Source organism: Adiantum capillus-veneris, chromosome 25 (genome assembly GCF_014529385.1).
Source record: "Adiantum capillus-veneris isolate H3 chromosome 25, ASM1452938v2, whole genome shotgun sequence".
In the NCBI taxonomy this organism is placed as follows: domain Eukaryota; kingdom Viridiplantae; phylum Streptophyta; class Polypodiopsida; order Polypodiales; family Pteridaceae; genus Adiantum; species Adiantum capillus-veneris.
Genome location: NC_140955.1, coordinates 21,301,747 through 21,325,901, shown reverse-complemented (window position 1 = coordinate 21,325,901; position 24,155 = coordinate 21,301,747). Strand labels below are relative to the sequence as shown.

The 24,155-nt window shown below is 45.5% G+C and overlaps 1 protein-coding gene across 4 annotated transcripts in view; it reads right to left on the bottom strand.

The window, feature by feature from the left end:
- The window catches only part of LOC147424550 (adenosine/AMP deaminase family protein), a 94,841-nt gene that overhangs the window by 35,955 nt on the left and 34,731 nt on the right, over window positions 1-24,155 (bottom strand). For 3 of the 4 annotated variants that reach the window (XR_015186486.1, XM_086500697.1, XM_086500695.1), the window contains exons 5-8: window positions 23,226-23,432; window positions 23,086-23,162; window positions 22,897-22,966; window positions 22,699-22,812 (exon numbers count right to left, since the gene is read on the bottom strand). Coding sequence is in view for 3 of the 4 variants with exons in the window: in XM_086500697.1 (XP_086356823.1) it covers window positions 22,699-22,812; window positions 22,897-22,966; window positions 23,086-23,162; window positions 23,226-23,432 (468 nt within the window). In the remaining variant the exon portion in view is untranslated. The remainder of the gene's footprint in view (window positions 1-22,698; window positions 22,813-22,896; window positions 22,967-23,085; window positions 23,163-23,225; window positions 23,433-24,155) is intronic. The other variant, XM_086500696.1, reaches the window with a different exon arrangement.

The window sequence follows — 24,155 nt, the reverse complement described above, 5'->3', positions numbered from 1 at the left end:
TCTCACAAGTCTTACTAGAAGAGTTACTTCCTCAACGTCTTGAAGATCACACAATTGATTTAATTCTAGGCAGTATGCCACCGAACCGGCCACCTTACAGAGTAAGAAGAGCCCAAAATGAAGAGATTATGAACCAAGAAATAGAAGTGTTGGAAAAAGAATTGATTCAACCCAGTATCTCACCATTTTGTTCACTCGTTCTTTTAGTATTAAAGAAAGATGGATCTTGGAAAATGTGCATTGACTACAGGGCTCTCAATAAAATCACCATCAAAAACAAATTCCCGATACCCACGATCAATGATATACTAGACAAGTTACAGGGTTCTACTTGTTTCAGTAGAATCGCTATCATCAGATGAGAGATTACTCTTGGAGATGTATACAAGACGGCCTTCACGACGTCCTTTGGATTGTACGAGTATTTGGTGATGCCTTTTGGTCTCACAAATGCTCCTACAACCTTTAACAGGATGATGGACACGATTTTCCGAGAGTAAAGATCATTTGTGGGCACTTTCTTGGACGATATCATCATATCTCCAAGAATGAGGCAGAGCATCGAGAGCATCAGCTACATTGTCTGAGATTACAGCCTTCAAGACTCTCAAGGAGAAGTTGACAACTGGACCAGTATTGGTTTTGCCAGACTTGCAAAAGCCATTTGAGGTATGCTCTGATGCCAATGGCCGCAGTCTGTGAGCGGTCTTGATGCAAGAAGGCCATGCTATAGCCTAAGAGAGCAAAATCTTTTCTACACGAAAATGGGTTGCACAGATCTAAGAGGCCATTGGAGGTATGCTCCGATGCCAGTGGCCGCAGTCTGGGAGCGGTCTTGATGCAAGAAGGCCATGTTGTAGCCTATGAGAGCAGAATGCTTTCTACACCAGAACTGGTTGCATAGATGTAGGAGGAGTTGTTGGCAATTATCCATGCTCTTACTCAGTGGCGACACTTTCTACTCGGAGATTCCAAATTCAGTAGTTCTCGACTTGTTGAAGTCTTAGATCTCTGATTAGAAAGCTCAGTGGGAGAAGTTTTTGGCCCTTGGTGGAGTTTGCCTACGACAACACAGTGCATCTAAGGGGAAGGCGCCATTTGAGATCATTGAGGGTGCTGAGAAGGTTCCACCTATTGTAAACACCAAGGATAAGATTTTTGAGATAGATCGGTATGTTCAGGATCTGGAGATTGCTTTTGCAAAGGTGCGCCAGGCTCTCGAGAAGTCTCAAGCAAGGCATAATGTCACGAGACGGGCACCACATGCCAACAGAAAAGAACAGACTAAGCAACATTACGCACTTCAAATCACAACTCAATTGAAAGAGAGAGACGACACGAGACGAGGAGTGGCGAAGTTCCACCCCATTTGGTATTTCTTTATATTGCTTGAACTCAGTACAATGCCGGTACTCGCGCTCTGCACCTTCACCCGGATGAGTGCCAAAGACTGAGCCCTCTGCACATATTTAAAAGCAGTTACAAGAAAAGTATCAAACTCAAAAGCATTTGGTCCAAAAGCTCTAGCCCCAACAAGTTGCCAACAAGAAACAAGGAATTCTGTACAACTACCACGTGAGCAGTCCAACGTAAAACGCGGAAATCCGTACAGCCTACCATGTCATCAACGTAAATTGTGAGCGTCAATACAACTGCCACGTCATGATCTCTTTCGCAAGAGATTAAGTGTGTGTGTGTGTGGTCCCCCTTTATTTTAAGAGCTTTAGGTCCCTTGGGCCCCATCAGACGGGGTCCCATAAGTTGGTGAGAACTCTTCTTTAAAAATAAGCCACTCGGCAAGACTCTGTAAGTTGGCAAAACTTCTTCTGCTGGTTCTACTTTCGCTTCTTTACTAAGGGTTTAGGCTCCTCGGCCTGTATCTGCACGTTGGCTCCGTTCTCTAGTGGCTTGACACGTCAGCGGTTTGTGACATCCCCCCCTTCTTGAAAGAAAGTAATCGTCCGCGATTACCATATATCTGCAAAACAACTCATGTTAGCTCAAAAACTTCCGAGGGTCATTCCGAGAGACATTCCCAGGGACAATCAGTTTTCTCAATCCAGATCGGAGCTCTAGATATCCTGGGTCGTTGATTTCCCAAAAATATCTCCTCCAATAAGAAGTCTCATTCTAGATTGGAGCTCTTGATATCATGGTCGTTGGTTTTCCAGAAGTATCTCATTCAATAAGGAATATTCAGAGGTTGGCACATCACAATGCAACACAAATGCTCACATATGCATGTTATAAGACATAGAAACATAAAAGTCGCCGATAAACACTCTCCCCGCAAATAAACATCCAAGTCCAGGCCATGAGTTGTTTAACAACTCCCTCATCACTCTTCCCACATAGCCTAAAAAGGTCCAGGCCGGTAGATATAGAGGCCTCTTATAACGAAACGCCCCCCAAATCGCAGCCTGCATCGTTTGGAGGTGCTGAGAGTAACCACTCGTCAAGACTTCTTAATCCCCCCCCATAAATAACCACAAGGGTCCGGGCCATGAGTAAAAAGAGCACTTTTCAAAATTTCAATACTCCCCCCCACAAATAACCATAAGGGTCAGCCATGAGTATGGACAAGTATTCTCAAACATCATTTCTCAATACTCCACCCGGGAGTAAAATCAGCAATCATTGAAACCAATATTAAAACCAAAGTCAAACAATTCAAATCGGCACCAAGATAGGTTCAAAACAGATACCATCTATTTCAAAGAAATCCCAAACAGGATCACCAAACAAGTTCTCAAACAGAACTCAAACTTAAAAAGCATTCTCGACATCAATCAAGCTCGAAAAAGTCAAATGGCTTTCCATCCTAAAACCTGTACCAAGATTAGGGTCAGATTCCGTAAGGTTGTAGCCCATCCTAAAACCTGCACCAAGATTAGGGTCAGATTTCGTAAGGTTGTAGCCATCCGCGACATTGTCCATAAACTCATGAATAGTCCAAACAAGCCTCGACAAGCAATGTTCCAATGGCGGTGACGGTAGTCCCAAGACCTAGCAATCACACTAGACCTCCAAGTTTTTTAGCTCGGGAAGAGACACCTGATAAGAGATGTCGAGAAATTTCAAGTCGTAATCTGCAAGGGTTTCCGTGGCAAGCATTTCAAGATACCCCACTCTGCCAGAAGGTGTCGGAAACCATATAGCTTCGATCAAAAATTTTCTTGAAAGCTTGCTAAGTCCTTGGAGTGTCCTTGGAGTGTGCGGCTTGGTAGCTATAGACATCCACCATTGAATGCACTGCCTCTGAGAAAAACAGCCGCTCGAACAAAAAAAGAAAGTTTTCATCCTTCTCTACAAGTGATCTTTATGGCGGGAGCGTGCCCGATGCGCAATGAAGGGTGGGAGTGGCTAATAAGTTCGCGGTCGGGACACAAAGATTCTTCAATAAAATTTGATGTAAAGCTTGGAGGCGCCATCTTGCTTTGTTTGCTCTTTCATAGAACCGGTATACTTTCAAAAAAGCACACGCCTGAAGCTCTAATACCACTGTCGCGAGACGGGCACCACGTGCCAGTAGAAAAGAACAGACTGAGTAACTTTAAGCACTTCAAACAACTAAACCGAAAATGATAGACGACACGAGACGAGGACTGGCGGAGCTCCATCCCAAGAGAGCACTAGCCCCAAAGTTTGGCGCCCCTTTCGGTATTTCCTTGTATTGCTTGAACTCAGTACAATGCAGGTACTTGCGCTCTGCACCTTCACACGGAAGAGTGCTAGAGATTGAGCCCTCTGCACATATTTAAAGACCCTCGGCCTATGAAAATCAATTACATGAAAAGCATCAAACTCAAAAGCATATGGTCTTTAAAAGCTCTGGCGCCAATAAGCTACCAACACAAAACAGGTAATTCTAGTAACACACAACATGGTTTTCCCCATCTAGTAGCCATCCCGAATGGAATATCCCGCTACTATCTCCCCATTCCGTATCCGAGTGAAAATATCTCCAAAATCTGTATTTGTGGCATACTGATCGACCATATCCTCGAAGCTCCTATGATGGATCGAGGAAATAGCCACAACCAACAGCTTCCGAGACAAAGCATCTCCCAACAAATTCCTTTGTCTCTACACATGGACAATCTGGAAGTGAAGCTCTGACAAGATATTTGCCCACCGCATGTACTTTTCCAATAGCTGCTTTTGTGACAAGAAGCAGCGTAAACTCTGATGATCTGTAAAGACAGTAAAATCCACTCCGAGTAGGTAATGCCGCCACTGAGTAAGAGCATGGATAACCGCCAAAAGCTCTTTCTCATAAATCTGTGCTGTCATCTCCGGCCTTGAGAACAATCGGCTCTCATAAGCAATGACATGGCCTTCTTGCATTAAGACCGCACCCAGACTACAACCACAAGCATCACAATATACTTCAAATGACTTCTATAAGTCCGGCAAAGTCAAAACTAGTCCCGTAGTCAATTTCTTTTTCAAAGTATGAAAGGCAGTCACCTCTGTGGGTCCCCACGAGAAAGAGACTCCTTTCTGTGTCAAAACATGCATCGGCTCTTGTAAGCAATGACATGGCCTTCTTGCATTAAGACCGCACCCAGACTACAACCACAAGCATCACAATATACTTCAAATGACTTCTATAAGTCCGGCAAAGTCAAAACTAGTCCCGTAGTCAATTTCTCTTTCAAAGTATGAAAGGCAGTCACCTCTGTGGGTCCCCACGAGAAAGAGACTCCTTTCTGTGTCAAAACATGCAAAGGGGAAGCAACCCTGCAAACTTTCTAATGAACCGCCTGTAGTACGAGCACAATCCCAAAAAGCTTCTAGCTTCATGGATATTCTTCAAATCGGGCCAATCACGGATAGTCTCTATCTTGGCCGGATCCATCTGCACTCCTGCTACTGAGACAATGTGTCCCAAAAAGAGTATCTCTGGTAGGAAAATTTCACTTTTCTTCACATTAATCACCAACTTGTGATCTCGTAATGCCTGAAAGACCTAAAGCAGATGTTCTCTATGTTCTGCCTCATCCTTGGAGAAAACAATGATATCGTCAAAGAAAGTGCCAACAAATAGACTGTACTCTCGAAAAATCATGTTCATCATCCAATTAAAAATGTCACAGGGCATTGGTTAGGCCAAAAGGCATCACCAAAAACTCAAATAACCCAAAAGTCGTTCGAAAAGCTTTCTTGTAGACATCTCCCGACGCGATTCAAGTCGATCTTGCTAAAACACGAGAATCCCTGTAGTCGGTCAAGAATATCATCGATCCTAGGAATCGGAAATCTGTTCTTGATGGTGATTTTGTTGAGAGCTCTATAACGATGCACATTCTCCAAGATCCGTCTTTCTTCAAAACCAACAACACTGGAGAGCAATACGGTGAAGTACTAGGCTGGACAAGACCCTGTTCCAAGAGGTCTTTCACTTGGTTCATAATCTCTTTATTCTGAGCTCGGCTCACACGGTAAGGTGCACGGTTCGGTGGTGTGCTTCCAAGTATCAGATCAATAGTATGATCCTCAGGACGAGCTGGTAGTAACTCTCTTGGCAGGCCCTCTGAAAAGCAATCGGCATGAGTGTGCAGAAAATCTTGGCGTTCTTTATCATGTCCAGAAGTCCTATTCTCATCATTCAACTCTTTCAAAAAGATCGAGTAAACAAACACACTAGATTTCATTAATTTGGAAACGACCGAAGCCTATACAATAGGAACAGACTCGCTGTTAAGTTTTACATCAAGTTCAATTATTCGATCCTTCTCTGTAGTCAAAGTCGCTTTTCTCACCCGATAGTCGACCACGGCGTTGTTCTTATGGTACCAGGGAATTTCTAAGAGGACATCACAACCTTCCAAGGGCATTATGTAGAAGTCGTCATGCTGCAAATATCCCTGACAATGCAACGAAGTTTGCCGATGACAGGTGTAATGGCTACATGGTGTAATGGCTACATCCTTGCCAGGTGCCGCTAGAATTGCCTTTGCTAGTGGTTCCATCCGATGGGGTGTGATCTCGAGTCGCGCCACCAATTCAGGTGAAATGAAGTTCGCCTTGGCTCCTTATGTGTCCGTGGACAAGCTACAGCATGACCAGGGTTCAGTTCAATCAAGTCAATCTAGAATAGGAAGTGATCTGGCACTTTTATGAGTCTGTTCGCAGACCGTACATGTCCAGACACTTAGATTAGATGCATATCCTCTGGTTGCACAAAGCATGATAATCAGCATTACCATCAAAATCCATCAGGAGCCTTTTCCAGTACATTAAACCTATTTTCCCTATTTTTGACATTTTTCACTTATTTAGTAAGTGACTTTTGTTGGGAAACTCGGTAGGGCAAATTTAGTAGTGAAATATATAAGGAAACCTAGCGCTAGCAATTCTGGCAGAAGAGGCAGCAGGAGCATTGCTCAACAGGCAACTTCTTAAGCAAGATCCCCCTTAGGCTGGCGTTTTCCCACAGGATAATCCAGCGTTTTCAGCAGCCCATAGACCTGGCGTGTTCAGTATTGAAGAACCAACAGACTCAACGTTTTTCAGCCTTTCAAAGCAACGTTTTTCTTCAGCAACGGGACAAAAACATGACCAGCGTTTTTGAAGACAGCAGTAAGCCAGTGTTTTGCATGCAGTTACCGCCCTTGGCGTCCACCACAGATCAGCCCTGCCTTGGTGCGACAGTTGCAGATTCACAGCATTCAGTTTTCAGCCTTAGCATCATCATCATCGTCCTCACCGTCGACATCGACATAGCATCATTTAGTACTCACAACATCAATACCTTGTATCAAATTGTGCAATCAATAGCATAGACCTCTCCCGCCATCGAGAGAGGAGCCCTTGGAGGGGGGTTTGACAACTTGCCTGGAGTCGTATTCTTCTCTCTCCATCTCTCAGTCTAGCACCTTCATTCACAGTGTCTATTCACTTTGTTTGTGATCACTTGCACTCTCTCATTAAAGCACGGAAGGCTCTCCCTTCCCTAAGTAAAAGGAACCTTGAGCACAGTTCGGAGCACTCATGTTGAGCAAAGTTCAACATTCACTTCCGCTGCACCATACATTGGTATCAGAGCTTTGGCAGTGTTCTCTGTCACTCAAGGAAAGAACCACAAGAATCACAAAAAAAAATTTGCTTGTTGCGGTCGCACGTAACCCAAGTCCTCTTGGGCGTGTCGATTCCTAATCGTGTTTTTGAAGAGTGACAGGAAACCCAAGAAAGAAGAGCTTGTCCAACCTCCCCTTGTGCCTCTTTTCACTCATTGAGAGCGGACCGTGCATTTAGCGGCCAGCCAATCGACATGAGGTGGGAAAAAGCAACCTTGGTGTGAGCGCAAGGCCGCCAAGGGGTGCGACCGCGGAAAAGAGCAGAACTCGGGTGAAGAGAAGATCCTTCTCTAACACAGATTGCAAGCGAAAGAAGAACCTCAAGAACCCAAGACCCCCAAGAACCTCAAGACCCTCAAGAACCCAAGTTCCTCATGAACTTAAGAACCCAAGATTTCAAGTGCATGGTCATCACCCGAAGCGGAATGGATACTTCGCATGGAGGTGGTGAGCATGAGAGTGGCGAAGAAGAGTTTCCCCCACCAGGAGGTTTTTCCGACCCTCCCCCTTCCCCATCTACGCCACGGATTGTACCAAAGCGCCAAGAACAACAGGTATCCTACGAGGAACGGATGATTCGCGAGCGTGAATAAGCACGCTTGGCGGACAAGGAACGAAAAGAAAGAAAAGCAGAAAGAAAGGCAGCTTTGGAGCGTGAGCGCGATGATGCGCGTTTGGCGGCCGTAGAAAGACGAGCGGCCTTGGAGGCCGATCGTGAGGCACAGAGAGAACTACGCATGCAAGAATCGGTTCGACAGGTTCTCGTCTCAAAGTCCGAGCTAGCCAAAGATGTTGGTAGTTCATCAAGTGGCGCAAGCCGAGATTCGGACTCCAACAACCCCGTCACAGAGAAGGTCCAGTTCAGTAAGTATGATGGTAATTGGCGTGCTCTCAAGCAAAATGGTATGCCAGCTATGTCTTTCTCTAATCGTGTTTTGCAGCTCAGCACTCAATTACGCAAATCGGATGCGGAGTGCAAGGAGGCATTCCTTTATGGATTGGACAAGTATATCAAGTATGATGTCGAGGTGCTCGATCCAATCGATCTCAACAAGGCAGTAGCGATTGCTCTCGCACAGGAGATGAAGCACAACAAGAAAAAGTCTAAGGAAAACAAGACTTCGACAAGTATCTCTCAGAACCCTCAGAACGGTAAGAACGGTAACTCTTCTAACCAATCTTCCAACAGTCTCTCAGAAAAGAACTCTCCAAGTGGACCTAAGGGTAAAGCTAACACAATTGCTAAACCTAAGCTCACTCCGGATGAAAAGGTAGAACAAGGAGTTTTAGGAGGATACATCACGTCGGAAGGGCAAAGCACTTATTTCTAAGGAAGGTCGTTGTTTTCATTGTCACATCAAGGGTCACATAAAAAGAACATGTCCTAAGCTTGAATTGAATGAATCTAAAGAACCCACAGAACCCACTTCCTCTGTCAATGCAATAAATGAGAACACGAGTGTGACCCAAGTCTCTCACGACGTGGAAGAATTGGATGAGATTCTTGTTCCTGAACAGATATTGGCACATAAGGAAAGGAAGGTTAGAGGAAAGGTTGCAAGACGCTACTTGGTAAAGTTCAAGAACTATCCATCATTGGATGCTAAATGGATGGAAGAGTCTGAATTGGTTGATTCACTTCACCTCAACTATTGCAACTATATCTTGAAGACTTTCAAATGGAACCCACAATGACTTGATGTAGCTCTATGGCGCAATGTGAGAGCATGGTTCACGATGCTCAAAAGAGTGTTAAGCAATTGTATCTACTCTTTCCATACAAAATTTGGCTAGAGAAGTTTGTGCTTGAGAGTACACTAGAAGACTTCTATGCTTGATATATGTGTGGTAGCAAGGTTGGTGGGATTGTTTAATCATCCAGGTCAAGGAAAGGAAAGGCAAAGAGCGTTTGTTTCCTAAGCTCAGTATGCGATATTATGGTCCTTTTCAGATTTCAGAAAAGATAAGCGATGTAGCTTACAGGTTGAAGCTACCAAAAGGCTAGAAAATACATAATGTTTTTCATGTCATCCTTCTAAGGCCCTTTGTTGGTGATGTGCCAGAGAATATGCTTGATGAGGAATAGCCCGAAGTGGAAGAATTGGATGAGATTCTTGTTTCTGAACAGATATTGGCACCTAAGGCAAGGAAGGTTAGAGGAAAGGTTGCAAGATGCTACTTGGTGAAGTTCAAGAACTATATACCTAGATGAATCCAGGATAAGCCCAGATTCACCCTTGAAGGAAAGTGCAAGGTATAGACCTATGGTAGTCACCCACAAGACAATATAACAATTAGCTCCATCATGCATAGTATTGACTAAATACCACGACATCCCCACTAACGTCGTCAGTGCCCAATAGTGGGTGTAGAACTAGGTACTAACATATGCTCCCCAACACAACACACACCACACGCACACACACACATGAGCATACATCAACACAAAGTTCAGCGTGCTAAGTTTCTGTCATGACTCCGGGGATCAAGGGCAGACTCAGCCATAATGAAGCCTAGCACTAAAAGAAGCATTAAATCCGAAAAATTAGCACAAAAATGAGGTAGTTGATAGGGCATACGCACCACAAAAGATAGAAAGAATTAGCACAATATCAACTGGTCGTAACTCGGACGAAAACTTCACAATGTGAAGTCTGCATGTCCGCAATACGATTAAAAAATATACCTAGATGAATCCAGGATAAGCCCAGATTCACCCTTGAAGGAAAGTGCAAGGTATAGACCCATGGTAGTCACCCACAAGACAATATAACCATCAGCTCCATTTTGCATCCAATGATGGATAGTTCAAGAACTATCCATCATTGGATGCAAAATGGATGGAAGAGTCTGAATTGGTTGATTCACCTCAACTATTGCAACTATATCTTGAAGCCTTTCAAATGGAACCACAGTGACTTGAAGTAGCTCTATGGCGCAATGTGAGAGCATGGTTCATGATGCTCAAATGAGTAGTTCAGCAGTTGTATCTACTCTTTCTATTCAGAATTTGGCTAGAGAAGTTTGTGCTTGAGAGTACAACAGAAGACTTCTATGCTGATATATGTGTGGTAGCCAAATTGGTGGGATTGTTTAATCGTCCAACACTACATTTCCAAAAGCATGTATATATTGGATTCCCATCATAAAATATATGTGATATCAGGAGATATCAGCATGTATTATTGGCATGCAAGCGAGGTCGCTTGCAGTATTTCAAGGGTGGGGTGTGTCACCAGGTGGTGTATTTTTCATGTTGCCTTCTCTAAATATGTACTACGTATTTTTATTTATTTTATTTTCACTTGTTTCCCCCAGAACCTTTGAAAAGGTGCAAGTGGACATTGGTGCAGCCAAACGGGTTTCTCACATCAGAAGTCTAGGTCGGTCAGTCTAGGATTGGTTGGGCCAATTAGCACTGAATTCTGATGAGTATGGAAGCTTGTGTGCCCCATATGGAATTTGGGCCACTCGACAAGTCACTTATAACTTTATAAGTTAGTGGTAACTAGAGAATTAACTCAAAAGGGGCAAACTGGACACATGGCGGCTGCTAATCCCTTACAGGTACGCAAGGTACGCACAGTTCTATCGCGGAAGATTGCGAGTTTGAAGAGTTTTCTCGCGCGAAAACTCGTTCAATTCACAAGGAACTGTCCGATTGCGTGTGGGAGCCCTTGGGACACGCGTAGGCGTGTTCGCTCCGCTAAAAACGTTCAGAAACAGAGAATTACAGCCTGCTCTGTTTTTGTCTGCAGGTTTAGGGTTTCGCACCTAAACCGCAAGGGAACACTAGGGGAGCTCCATGAGAGCCTTGGGTGTAAAGGGTTTTGGGCACCTGACAGCAGAAAAACAAAGAATTACAGCACGCTGAAATTCTGTTACAGCTCATCAAAAAGCTTCTAAATTGCGAGGGAATTTGTCCTAGACAGGTGTTTTTTACCTATAGGGGTTTTGTCGCCGTTATGCTGCTGAAATCAGGTCGGAAACCTACATTTTCAGCCCTCGCCAGGTTTGGACAGCTTTGTGAGAGTTTGGCCTAAGTGTACGGATCGTCAACTGTTAATTGAATAAAGAAATACCGAAAGGGGTGCTAATTTTGGGGCCTACAGGGTATCAGTCTCGTGTGCACAGTGACATTCTAGTCGTTGGACGCAATTGTGTTCTCTTTTCTTCACAGTGCTCTGTGTCAAGTTAACAGGTAATTGAAATAGTACCGCCCTCTACGTTGTACAGGCCGGTTACAGCAGGTGATCACAGCTTTAATGGAAAACTTGCCTTATCCCTTGCTCTATCTAGCGCGATGATTTTCTCTCGTGCATCTCTCTCGCCCCCTTGCAAATATGGTAATGCCCCACTAGTTGGGCTTCTTAGATGACCATGTATAGTTCTGGGGGGTTTATGTGTGTTTGGCAAGGCAAGAGCCTTCTCTACAAGAACCGGATTAGCTAATTGCTACTCCCCCACACGTACGCACAGTTCCATAGCAAAGGATTGCGAAAACGGAGAGTTTTCTCGCATGAAAACTTGGCCGTTTCAAAGGAGAATTGTCCCATTGTGTGCGGGAGCACCTGAGACACGCGTAGACGTGTTCGCTCCGCCCAAAACGATCCAAAACAGAAAATTACAGCCTGCTGTGTTTTTCTGCAGGTTTAGGGTTTTGCACCGTAACTGTAGAACATTGCCAGGGGAGCCTCGGGAGAGCCTTGGGATGCTTAAACAGGGCTTTGGGCACTTGACAGTGATAAAACAGGGAATTACAGCATGCTGAAATTGACCTGCAGCTCATTGTAAAGCTTCCAAATCGCAAGGGAAAGTGTCCTTGACGTGTATTTTTGGCCTATAGAGGTTTTTGCGCCGTTATGCTGGCGAAATTGGGTCCAAAACCGGCAATTACAGCCATGGATAGGTTTGGACAGCTTGGTGAGAGTTAGGTGAAAGTGTTCGAATCGTTTATTTGCAATAAGAATAAAGAAATACCAATAGGGGCACCAGTCCTTGGGGCCTAGAGGGTGTCGCTATCTGCTTGGTAGCACTTTAGCTGCCAAGCAGTGGTTTGTTTGAAGTGTTAATTCCAATAATCACAGGTTTATTCGTGTGAAGTTCCTCTGGGTCGTAAAGTTGCATGCAGTAAAGTTTTTCGAGTAAAGAATCGAGTGAGAGCTAAAGTCTAGCGTCCTACGAGCCGGTTCCAATGAGTATCCATAATTGTACCCAAAAACATTGAAACCAGAATCAAGTAATCTCAAATAGGCACCAAAACAAGTTCAAAACACATAAGATCCATTTCAAACAAATTCTAGGCACTATTCTCAAACAAAATCTCAAGCAAATGGTTCTCCTCATTGCAAAAGAATCGATTTCCAGTTCCCTTCTTCCCAATGCTTCCAGTATTACCTGTTTTCTGCAAGAAACTGTCACGAGGACGTGGCAATTGCTAACCTTAGTTGTTGGTTTCTTCCAATGATTTTTGTTTTATTTTTGAGACCCTCTTTGTGAAGTTGCAAATGGTCAGACATTGTATGGCCAATGTGAACGGTAGTTTCACCCGCAGACGGGAAGTTGGTCGGCACTGGAATTCGTACAGTAAGAGGATGTCTAGGCTCAGAGCAAGATCATACAGGTCCCCCCCGTTGCACTTAGCAAGTTGGTGGATACTAGGAAGTGAACTCAATAAAGGCATAAAGTCAAGGTGGGATCACCAACAGAAAGTATTCGACAGTTGGGCCACATTGCACTTTTGGATGCGGTCCCAATGAGGATAGATAGTCAGAAGACCAGCGGGAGCCCGACGGAAGCATCTCCTAAAAATTAGGGAACTGCTATTCTGGGCCGTGAAATGTGTTCGCGTCATTACCTTCGGTATGACCAAGGGAACATTTTAGTACTCTGCTGCAAAGTCAACTGATGCACAAGTTGAGAGATTTTTAAGCAGGAAGCCCAATGCGGGGAAATTGCATGTATGAGTGTCAAGTGGCACTATGTGGTCAATTTACCAAGTCTGGGAGAACAGAACCCGTAACTGACTTTTGAGAGCTTTTTGGAGGCTGTTAACTTGGATTTTCAGCCATTTCTCTCCATTTTTGAGCTTCCCATGACTTTGCCTAGGTATAAGGAGCTCATTTTCAGCATTGGAAGGCATCAGATGCGTGTTTACAGGGCTGTTTTGCTGCGTTTTCAGCGATACGCAGGTTTTGGCAGCCATGGAAATCTTCTCCTTTTTGCATCTATTTGTTCACAGATGCATTACAGGTCAAGGGCAGAGGAGAGGGCGCTCGATTTATGCTGGGGGGATGCTTCATTGAGAGCCTGTCACAGGTTAAGAGCTATGGAGTGCTTCCTTTCCCTCTCATGTACAGTGTGGTGCTAGGAGTGATGCCCTGCACACTACACACTGCTCTCTCTCTCCCCTACGTGCAGTTATGTGATGCCCCACAAGAGGGCTACTCATTTGACTGATGTACAGTTGTGTGGGTTCATGCTTTTGTGCTGAGGCAAGAGCCTCCTTGAGCAGGAACAGGGGTAGCTAACTGCTGCTCCAAAGCAGGCACTGGTGAGGGTCATAACCTCACCGTACAGGTGCAAAATCAGCGCTGTGTATGCGCTGTAAATTCACTGTTTTTCAGCCATACGGACGCCAGGACCATTGGGAATCGTGTCCCACTGGCAAAGGACAGTTAGGGGACTGTTTGGGGCTGAAAACAGGGCAAAAACCAGTAAATACAGCGTGCTGAATTTACTGTTTTTGGACAGGAATCAGAGGGTATACAACAGTGCAAGCGAGTTCCAGCAGGGGAATTGGTTTCGCGCAAGTTTTGGGGCTGTTATGCTGCCGAAATTTGGCCAAATCAAATGGTATCTAGGTGGATACACGTGAAGGATTCCCGGGACCTTACCTTGTAATTTACCCTCCTAAAGAATAAAGAAATACCGAAAGGGGCGCCAATTTTGGGGCCTACTGGTTGTCGGCGTCTGCTCGGAGCATTCTAGCTTCCGAGCCGTGTGTGTATTCAAGTGTTAACTCCCGTCGTAGGTTTTCTTTGCAAAGTGCTCTGTGTGTGTGTCTAAAGTAAAGAATTTCGGGTGAAAGCCAACGCCTACCGCCCCTACTACGGGCCGGTTTCAGAAACACTCAAAATATAATTCTGACCCATGCTGCAGAAACCTTAATTTGTTGCTGAAAACCCTACTTTTTCATCATTGTCAGAATCAAAATCCACTCGCATCAATGCGTAGGGCTCGTCAAGAGGATAAACTTTGACTTTTGTTGCATATCCGAATTCTCAACCGTTGAAGAGATTTTTAGAGACCTCTCCAACACAAGTGTCAAAAAGCATGTGTTTTTTTGCTTTTTAGGGCAAAAACGAACTTCTCCTTCATCTCCTACTTCTGTTGTCGTTTCTTCTTCATCCAACTCCGTAGCTTCTATATGAAGGTTCACGTAGGTCCGGACTTTCTCTAAAATCTCGAAGTGCCATCTTACTCAATCCGGTCTTGAAGGACCGATATGCTTTCAGAAAAGCACACGATTGGAGCTATGATACCACTGTAACGAGACGGGCACCACATGCCAACTGAAAATAACAGAGTGAGACGGACGTTTAGCACTTTAAACAACTAAACAGAAAGGAAGAGACTTCACACGAGAGACGGAGTGGCGTAGTGCCAACCCCAGAGTGCATTGGCCCCAAACTACGGCGCCCCTTTCAGTATTTCTTTCTATTGCTTCAACGAGGTACAATACTGGCTGCTCTGCTCTGCATCTCCCGTGGGTAGAATGCCAGAGAGTGAGTCCTAAGTACATATTTAAAGGCCCCTGGCCATTCAATAGCAGTTAGTGAAAAGCATCAAGTCTAAAACCATCTGGTCCCCAAAAGCTAGCGCCTAAAACGTTGTCCATACAACGCTGCCACGTCATCAGCTTTTAAGTGTGTGATCTTCCACTTTATTTTTAGAGGTTTAGGCCCCTCGGCTAGTTTTATAAGTTGTTGGGGGTTAGGATTTTTAATCCTAACCCTATTTGTTATTTGGGCCACTCGGTGAGAATTGTAAGTTGTCCTAACCCTCTGGGCCTTCAGTGGCTTGACACATCAACAGTTTGTGACATGTAGGGTACAGTGCATCCGATCCTGGTCGGACACTTTTGGGGCGGCTGCCCGTATTTAGGTCTTGCACCCAGCGCTGTTAAAGGTACCCCATTTATTTTCATTTATGGGTCGTGGGGTTTCATGGACATTGCCCGACCCAACCCTCTAGCCAAGTATATAGGTAGGGGTTGAGGGCACTCCACTGTTTGTGTATATTGCCTCTCTCTCTCTCTCTCTCTCTCTCTCTCTCTCTCTCTCTCTCTCTCTCTCTCTCTCTCTCTCTCTCTCTCTCTCTCTCTCTCTCTCTCTCTCTCTGCCCGCTGCCCCCCTTCCCCTGCTCGCGCAACCCCACAGCCCTGTGCTGCAACCTCGCGCCCGCCCTGCCCTGCCCTGCACCCATGTGCCCGCTGTCCTGCCTTGCTCGCGCGCTCTCGCACTCCCCCCCCCCCCCACGTCCACTGCACGCTGCCCTAGCCCCCCCCCCAACTTTCTACGCGTAGCATGTCTTCCCCCCCTCTCCTTCGCGTAGATGATAATCTATCCCCCCTCTTTCCCTTTCACGCGTAGGATGTCCATCCTCTACGCGTAGGAAACTTTTTTTTTTTTTTTTTTTCAAATTTATAACCCCGTCCCCGCCCCCACCACTGTTTAACTTTCGGGCCCCATAGGTCATTATGGCCTTTTGAGGACTTTAGTATAACATTTCATTTCATTTCTACCCCCCTCCCCCTCCCCCTCCCCCTCCCCCTCCCCCCTTCACTTTTGTTTTCGAGGCGCGCGCGCACACACACATAGCTGAACATATTGAGGGCACCGGGCCACACCGTCTCGCGCTCCGCCACTCGTCGCGATCGCCGCCAGTGTGGGTGCACACGTACATCCAGTGCCGCGCCCGCTGCTAGAGTGGGTGCACACACGCATCTAACCCCCTTGCGGACGACGATCAAACATGAGGAAGACCAACCAAAAAGCCGACCTCCTAGAGGATGCCATTCGAAAATGCAAAGAGGAAATGACGGAGACCATCACCAAGATGAACCGGAATCTCTGGGGCACAATAAACATTCTCGAAGGACGTGTGCTGATCCAAGAGAGCAAGATAAGCACGCTGGAAGACCGAGTGACGACCCAAGAGGAAGAGATCACATCACTCAAGAAAGAACTCGCCGAAGCCCGATCAAGAAACACACTGGAAGAGGGCGAACTGTAACCCTCAGTAATTGAAGAAATCAACACGATCAAGGAACAAGTACGGGCCATCAAAGAAGGAGAAGAACAGCACAAAGCAATGACGACTTCTTGGATGGATCTTCTTACCAAAACCCAACAGAAGGCAGACGAAGCCGAGAAATGGATCAAGGTGGCCAAGAAAGGAAAAGACAAGGAGATAACGCCCACGTCCACACCCAACAACATCATTAACTAGACACTAGAGAAGGAGCAGAGGAGAAGGGTGCGCGCTTTACATGTGAGAATTTGCGGTCTTAAAGACAAAGGCAATGTGGACGAAGAAGTAAAAGAACTCGCTGCCTTGATGGGGATTCATGAGCCGACACACACAAGGGCATGGAGAGTGGGCAACATAAAGAAAAATGGAGGCAGTGGAGAAACCTCAAAAGAAAGAGCACTCATCCTCCGTTTTCCCTCCATGGAAGCAAAGAAGTCATTCTTGAAGAAAAGACCAACTCTTAAAGAGACTGGCATCTTTCTTGGGGACGATCTCCCCCTCTCGCAGATCGCTCATATGCAGGAAGTAATGCCGGAGATTAGAGCGGCAAGGGGAAAAGGCAAGATCGCTTTTTACCGAGACGGAAAAGTGGTAATACTTGAGCGACGCTCCACATGACGGTGCGAGACTTATGGGACCACACTAAAAGTAGCTGCCTGGAACTGCAATGGATCTATGCGTCTTGATGTGGGTGCTTTTGAGGATAGCTTTACTGGAAGAGATATCATCTTCTACTCTGAGACACACCAGGCCCCTGGGCAATCCATGCCTCACATCAGTGGATATAGGTGGGAGACAGCCTACAGACAGGAGACACGCTCAGAGCACAGAGGGCGGGGCTCGGGAGGAGTGGCAGTGTTATTTAGAGAGGATCTGCAGCCACTGATACATATAGCCCGCAGGGACGAGCAGGCTAGGTACATGTGGGTGAGACTGAAAGCAGAGACAAGCAGATACCTCTATCTAGCTATTTGTTACTTTCCCCCGAGTACATCAGTTTATGCACCACCCAAAGGACAGTCCCCTTTCTCTATTTTGGATGATGACATATGGGAGTTCTCTAGGGACGGTGACATTATCATCCTCAGGGACTTCAATGCTAGGACTGCCCATCACCAGGCAGTGTTTTATGACACTTCAGAGGAGATGCTAAGAGAGACAGATGTGGCAGAGACGGGCCTTTCCAGACTATCACACGATATGGAATATACTGAGTATGGGCGACACTTGATAGACATGGGCATTGCACATGGATTGGCCATCTTGAACGGCCTACAGAGATTTCCTGCTGCAGGAGGCTTTACATGCTTCCCACACAGACATGGAGCCAGCACGGTGGACTATGTCATGGCACAACCGAATCTCATCTCTAGTATCGAGGATCTCAGAGTTGGTCCCAGACCGGTCGAGGTGGCGGTGGATCATGCTCTGGTGTCAATGACCATCTCCTTCCATTTCAGTGCAGCACACAGGCCACGAGTAGCAGTCCCTACTCGCTACACATTCACAAGGGAGACGGACTCTGTATACATGGACGGAATCTACAGACGCCTATGCACTGAGGACCCGGGGCGACCTCTGGAGGAGCTAACTACTATACTGACACAGACATTACATGAGGCAGCAGCTGAAGCATACCCACACACCCAACCTGAGCTGAGCCGCCGATTTGGGAGCATGCCTCAAAACAGCTGGTACGATGAGGAGTGCCGCCACACTAGAGCCAGACTTCAGAAGGAGGTGTTGTTGGGGGATGTCACTCACAGACAGTCACAAATGGACTTCCGACGCCTGGTGCGGCGGAAGAAGAGGGCTTTTTTGGCTAGACTCAAGCAGGACCTATATCAGCTATTCTTGAGTCAAGACTCGCGTGAGGCGTGGCGGCTCTTTCATGAGCAGTCCCCCCCCCCCTGCTATTTCCTCCACAGAGACCTGGGGTCAGTACGCATCATCTTTGTACACAGTACCTGGACAGCCGCCCCTCCCCAACCCCCCCGACCCATGCCCACATACATGTGTCTTTTTCACTGCTCAGATGGTGAAGAAAGCCATTGACAGGATGAAGACTGGGAGAGCATATGATCATGAGGGCCTAGTAGCTGAGCATTTCATGCATGCCAAAGACCTACTAGCAGAGCTTCTAGCAGTTATGTTTAACCGTGCCATGTGTGAGGGCCTACCGGACACTTGGAGCCTATCTACAATCGTACCTATCTTCAAATCAGGAGACCCCATGGAGCCTAGGAATTATCGCACTATTTTGATTGGGCACACACTGGCACGGTTGTATGCATCCATTCTTGAGCAACAGCTGAGTAGATGGGCAGAGAGGGAAGGAATACGTGCAACTGGGCAAGCAGGATTCAGGAGAGGCTTCTCTACTCTTGACCATATCCTAAGACTCAGGGCCATCATCGAGGAAGGCAGATCTCATGGGAGACGGATCTATTGTAGCTTTGTGGACTTCCGCAAAGCTTTCGACACGGTACCCATAGCTAGACTGATGCGCAGATTACAGGAAATGGGAGTACCCACAGAACTCATTTGGGGGATCATGGCATTGTACAGATCAGTAGTAGGGCATGTACGCACCTCGGAGGGACTTTCTACACCGGTTCACTCCACTATTGGGGTGAAGCAGGGCTGCCCGCTCTCTCCCACTCTTTTCGGTATGTATGTGGATGAGATTTCTGACTACATTGACAGCGATGGAGATAAAGGTGCTCAGTTGGCAGGGACATGGATTCCACTTTTGTTATATGCTGATGACATAGTGTTGATCTCCGAATCCCCAGAGGGAATGCAACGTCAATTGGATGCTCTGCATACGTTTGCCCACGAAAGTGGTTTGTCTGTCAACCTGGGTAAAACCAAGGTTATGGTGTTTAATACCACCCCACAGTGGATCAGGAGGTCAGCACCTACACTCATATACGGCCAGGAGACTGTGGAGTACACAGACGCTTACACTTACCTTGGAGTGGTTTTTAGCGGACCTACATTCTCACTCAGAAGAGCAACAGAAACCAAACTTACCAGAGCCCACGCAGCATTGGGTAGATTGGAGAGGATGTGTTCGCAGGTTCAATTTCAAGAGCCCCGGACGAAGCTCTGGCTCTTTGACACCTTGGTGGCTTCAGCATTGCTCTATGGAGCCGAGATATGGGGACCTTCACTGGATCACCACGGGAGGACGGGTCGCTCAGACGGCTGGGGGAACATGGAGAAACCTCTCGTCTCTATGATCTCGCGACTCATTAGAGCCAAGGCATCAGTACCACGGGCCATTATCCGAGCAGAGCTAGCGGCCCCCCCACTTGTGGTGGAGACGCTCACCAGATCAGTCTCCTTCATAAACCGCACATGGACACTTCCTAGAGACAGATATGCTCGCATAGCACTTGAATCCTCTCGACAGCTAGCCATACAAGGAGATGCAACATGCTGGTATGGGGAGATGACATCATGGTTTCAGGCACATGGGTTCAGTATAGACCGGCTGCCACCATTCCATTACTCATTGGATGCACCATCTCTCACCCTTACACAGTCAGAGATCACCAAGCTCATACGCCAAGACCTGACCCAGCTAGACACCAAAAGGACATGGATACAACCAGCACAGGAATTCGGCATGAAGATGGCTTTTTACAAAGACCATCTTCTCCAGCTTACGGAAGATGGTTTTGTGGCGAGACCCAAATACATGGATACCCACTTGTCTCATGGGATACGATGTGCTATCGGCCAGTTACGCACATCTTCTCACCAGTTGCGGATTGAGACGGGGAGATACAGCGGAGTACTAGCAGAGGACAGGACATGCCCCTTGTGTAACATGGAACCCGAGACAGAGCTACACTATACATGTCGCTGCCCCGTCTACTACGAGATACGAGGCCGCTTGGACCACTCTCAAGGGTCATGGGATACGAAGATCAGAGATGTCTGGGTTTGTTCTTGCTCGAGCTGCACAGACACAGAGATAGCCTGATGAATGGCGAGGCTAGCCAGTCTCAAAGACGGATCACAGACTTCTTCAGAGCAAACACGGGACAGCCGCAAGAGCCACTCCCACAGCAAAGCTCCCCCTCGTCTCACACCAGAGGCACACTGATTGACCGAGCGATTGAACTGGGGAAATCCAGGCGCCCGCGACTGCAAAGAACTACACAGCATCGACGAAGGCTACGACAGAAAATTCGGAGCACGTTGGCCAAGCATGCACGACGCCCGGTCAGACTACTAACCATGGAGGAAATTGATGAGATTCGCCAACGATTGATGCTAGATCTCTTGTGACTCAGCTATCCCAACAAGCCGCCCTTTTTTTTTCTTTTTCTTTTTTTTTTGGCTTAGTCTTTTGCTTGGTTAACATCGATCAACTTAGTATATATCTTTGTTTTGTACTGTTGTTAGGTTATTTTGTTACTCTGACTTTGTATCAGATCCACCACTTTGTAACTTTCGGGTCTCATAGGTCATTATGGCCTTTTGAAGACGTTAATATAACATTTCTCTCTCTCTCTCTCTCTCTCTCTCTCTCTCTCTCTCTCTCTCTCTCTCTCTCTCTCTCTCTTTGTGTGTGTGTGTGTGTGTGTGTGTGTGTGTGTGTGTGTGTGTGTGTGTGTGTGTGTGTGTGTGTGTGTGTGTGTGTGTGTGTGTGTGTGCACGCGCGCAAGCAAGCGCAAGGCCCCTAGGTGTGCATGCACACACACCTTTTCTTGGACACAAGGGTGTCATCCTTCCATGAAATGTATAAGCTTTCCCTTAAATAACTCTTCTTCTTGAGTAGCATTTTTGTGCATAACCGTCCTTGCTAACCCTCTTGCTTATGTCCTCCTTTGTAAAAGGAACTATGCTCTGCTTCTAAGAGAGGAATGATGAATGGTTACAAATCTCTCAACAATGCATGCATGACGTGACACATATCCTTCTAATTTGCCACTCAACAGGCTAGTAGCCATGGTGTTGGCTTCTTGCATGGGTGCCATACATCTGTAACGAAGTGTGTGCATAATGTGACAACTATCCTTCTAGTTTTCCAAACGTAAGGTTAGTCCTTGGTACATCCGTTTCTTGCAAAGATGTCATATACCCTTTAAAAGGTTCTTTGGCTGGATAAACGTTTTGCCAGACAATTGTGCTCAAAAGCAACTTCACTACCAAATGTTTCAATGCCAAAGCATTTAACCCTGTCAATGGCTGACTTCTTTTTTAGATGTTCCAGTCTAGCGATGGAGCACATTAAAAGGTTGGATTGAAATGTTTATGGATGGATTATGGAAGGTTTGAACCCTTCTAAAGATTAACATGAGTGGAAACTTGTTTCTGGCAAACGACATCTGTTTTATATGACTGAACAGAATATCAAAACTACCAGCCCTACAAAAACATTCTCAAAATGCATTTCGACGTGACCATGATTATTAAAATAAAAATTTTAAAACAAACTTATCAAAGTCAATTTTCTTTTGATGTGTAATACAGCATTTCCAACCCTTGTCAGGTACAAGCGAATTCCTCATCAGCATTGAAAAATATACAGTTATTGCTTAAAAGATCTTCACGTCCATATGTTCTGCAGTCATACAGGTTTTTTTAGCTGAAGCTTGCATGGACTGCTATGCTTCTTGGGGACTTCCAACAGTCACAAAGACTTCCTGCACTCGAAAAGACTTGTACAATACTTTCTTTGAGCTGGATTAGACAGGTCTTTCAAGTCATAGTCAAACGGAAGTGTCATTCAACCCAAAGCTGGAGAGATTTACTCCTAATGGACCAGCCATGCAACGGCATTTCTTCTCATGCAAAAGGACATACATGAAGATATCTATGATAAGATGAACTGCGAAATTGCACCCAGGTTATAAGGAGCTTTTGAGCACAATGAAACATGTAATTCATTACTGAAGGTACTTTTGTGGCCAAAACTGAAGATAAATATAAAGCAGCCTTTACCACCTTGTAATAGTTGCAAAACGCTCCCATATTACCAGTTCAATGTGGCTTGCTCTGACACAAAAACTTCTTTTGAGGTTGAACAACCACAATGCATATGTCAAAACATAGCTTTACTTTGGAAGTTCTCAATCGCCGACATCTAATTATTGTTTTTCTTGAGAGATTTTATATAATATATAATTAACCCATAAAACTTCTAATTAAGCGTAAATCAAAAGAATTTCTGAAAAGAATAATAAAAATACAGTGATTATGTGCTTCAAGCTATCAACTTTCAAATAGTGCTTGCAATTGATCAACTACTGCAATAATTGGCCAACAATCATCATCATCTTACAGGAATACTGGAGTGTAGAAGTGATGTCCACTCTGACTCTTCCAGACAGCAAGCATGTCCGATTCTTTCAGGTTGAAACAGCAACATGTTCTGAACTTCTGTTGGGTTTGGCACCTTCAAGAAACAAACCAGCATGTGATGAGATAATCCTAACGTTAAAATTAAATATTAAAAAATGGGCTAATGTATTAACAATACCTCACCACAATGAAGGGTAATTCGAAGACCTTTTTCCCTAGCCAGCTTCAATGCTGGCACAAAAGTGTTCCTGGATTTTAAAAAAATAGATAAATCAAGCTTCAAAACAATCACAAAAAGCTTCAGAATGCTCGTTCAGCAAGGCATAAGAAGCACGTCTTTGCTATGGGCTAAAGATCTAAAACACACCAATCTCCAACCCATGGATTTCCTGAAAGGTCTATTCCAACAACTCCACAATTCCGCATATCCAGAGCAAGCTGAACCTGTAGATTCAAAAAGGTTATTTCAATCAGAGTAACGACAAGCATGAAGAAATTCAAACACACCGTATCAATGGCAGCCTCAGTACTCTCGCGCCGATCAATGCTAAGAAGTAGCTGCACATAGATGATTGGCCTTGACAGAGTTGTCCCTAATACTTTTTTATGATTTTCCTGGCTGCCAGAAATAACTTGCACAGCTTCAACTGCCTTCAGTCCAGCCAACACAGCCTCTACATATGACCTTTTCGTCATTCCAACAGATGCATTGCACTATGCAAGCACCAAGAGAACAGATATATTAAATCAATATACTTAATGCAAGACAGTAAAAACTTGATGAATACAATTAGCACAAATAAAAAACATTCCAAGCAAACTTGAAAACCTTGTCTCTTCCTGGGTCTTCCATCAGTCATGTTAGTAGAGATTTTTCATGAAAAAGTGTTACCAAATAATGATGTGTCACTCTAGAGAATCCAGACAGAAAGCTGATGTGGCACAAGACTGTGCAGACAGAGTGCCGACGTGGCAGATGACTACGGACAGGTCCTGAATTAGCAGTGCAGACCGTACTGACGGACAAAGCTGACATGGCAGACTGTACAGACCCTACCGATGTGGCTGTATGCGCGTTGCTTTTGGCAGGTAGTCAAAGTGGCTGCTTTTCTGAGCAGATGTTTTTGATGGTATTAGTAAGCATCAACATAATAAGGAAATAACACCATAGGCACCGTCCTTAAGAGGCCAATGAATCTCACAAGGGAATTACACCTCTCTTCTTTTATGCAAGTAGCTATTTTCAGCGTTATCAAAGTTCAGTCAATTGTTCCTCTATGGCGATCTGATCCAACATGGAAGCAGTACATCAACCTAATCAGGATAGTATGAGGAAGTTAAAGTCTCTGTGGAGAGGAAGAGGAGGAAGAATCAGAAGGCACAAATAAAACTCAAACCACAATCGATCCATTAGTGATAATGGAAGGAAAGCTGCCA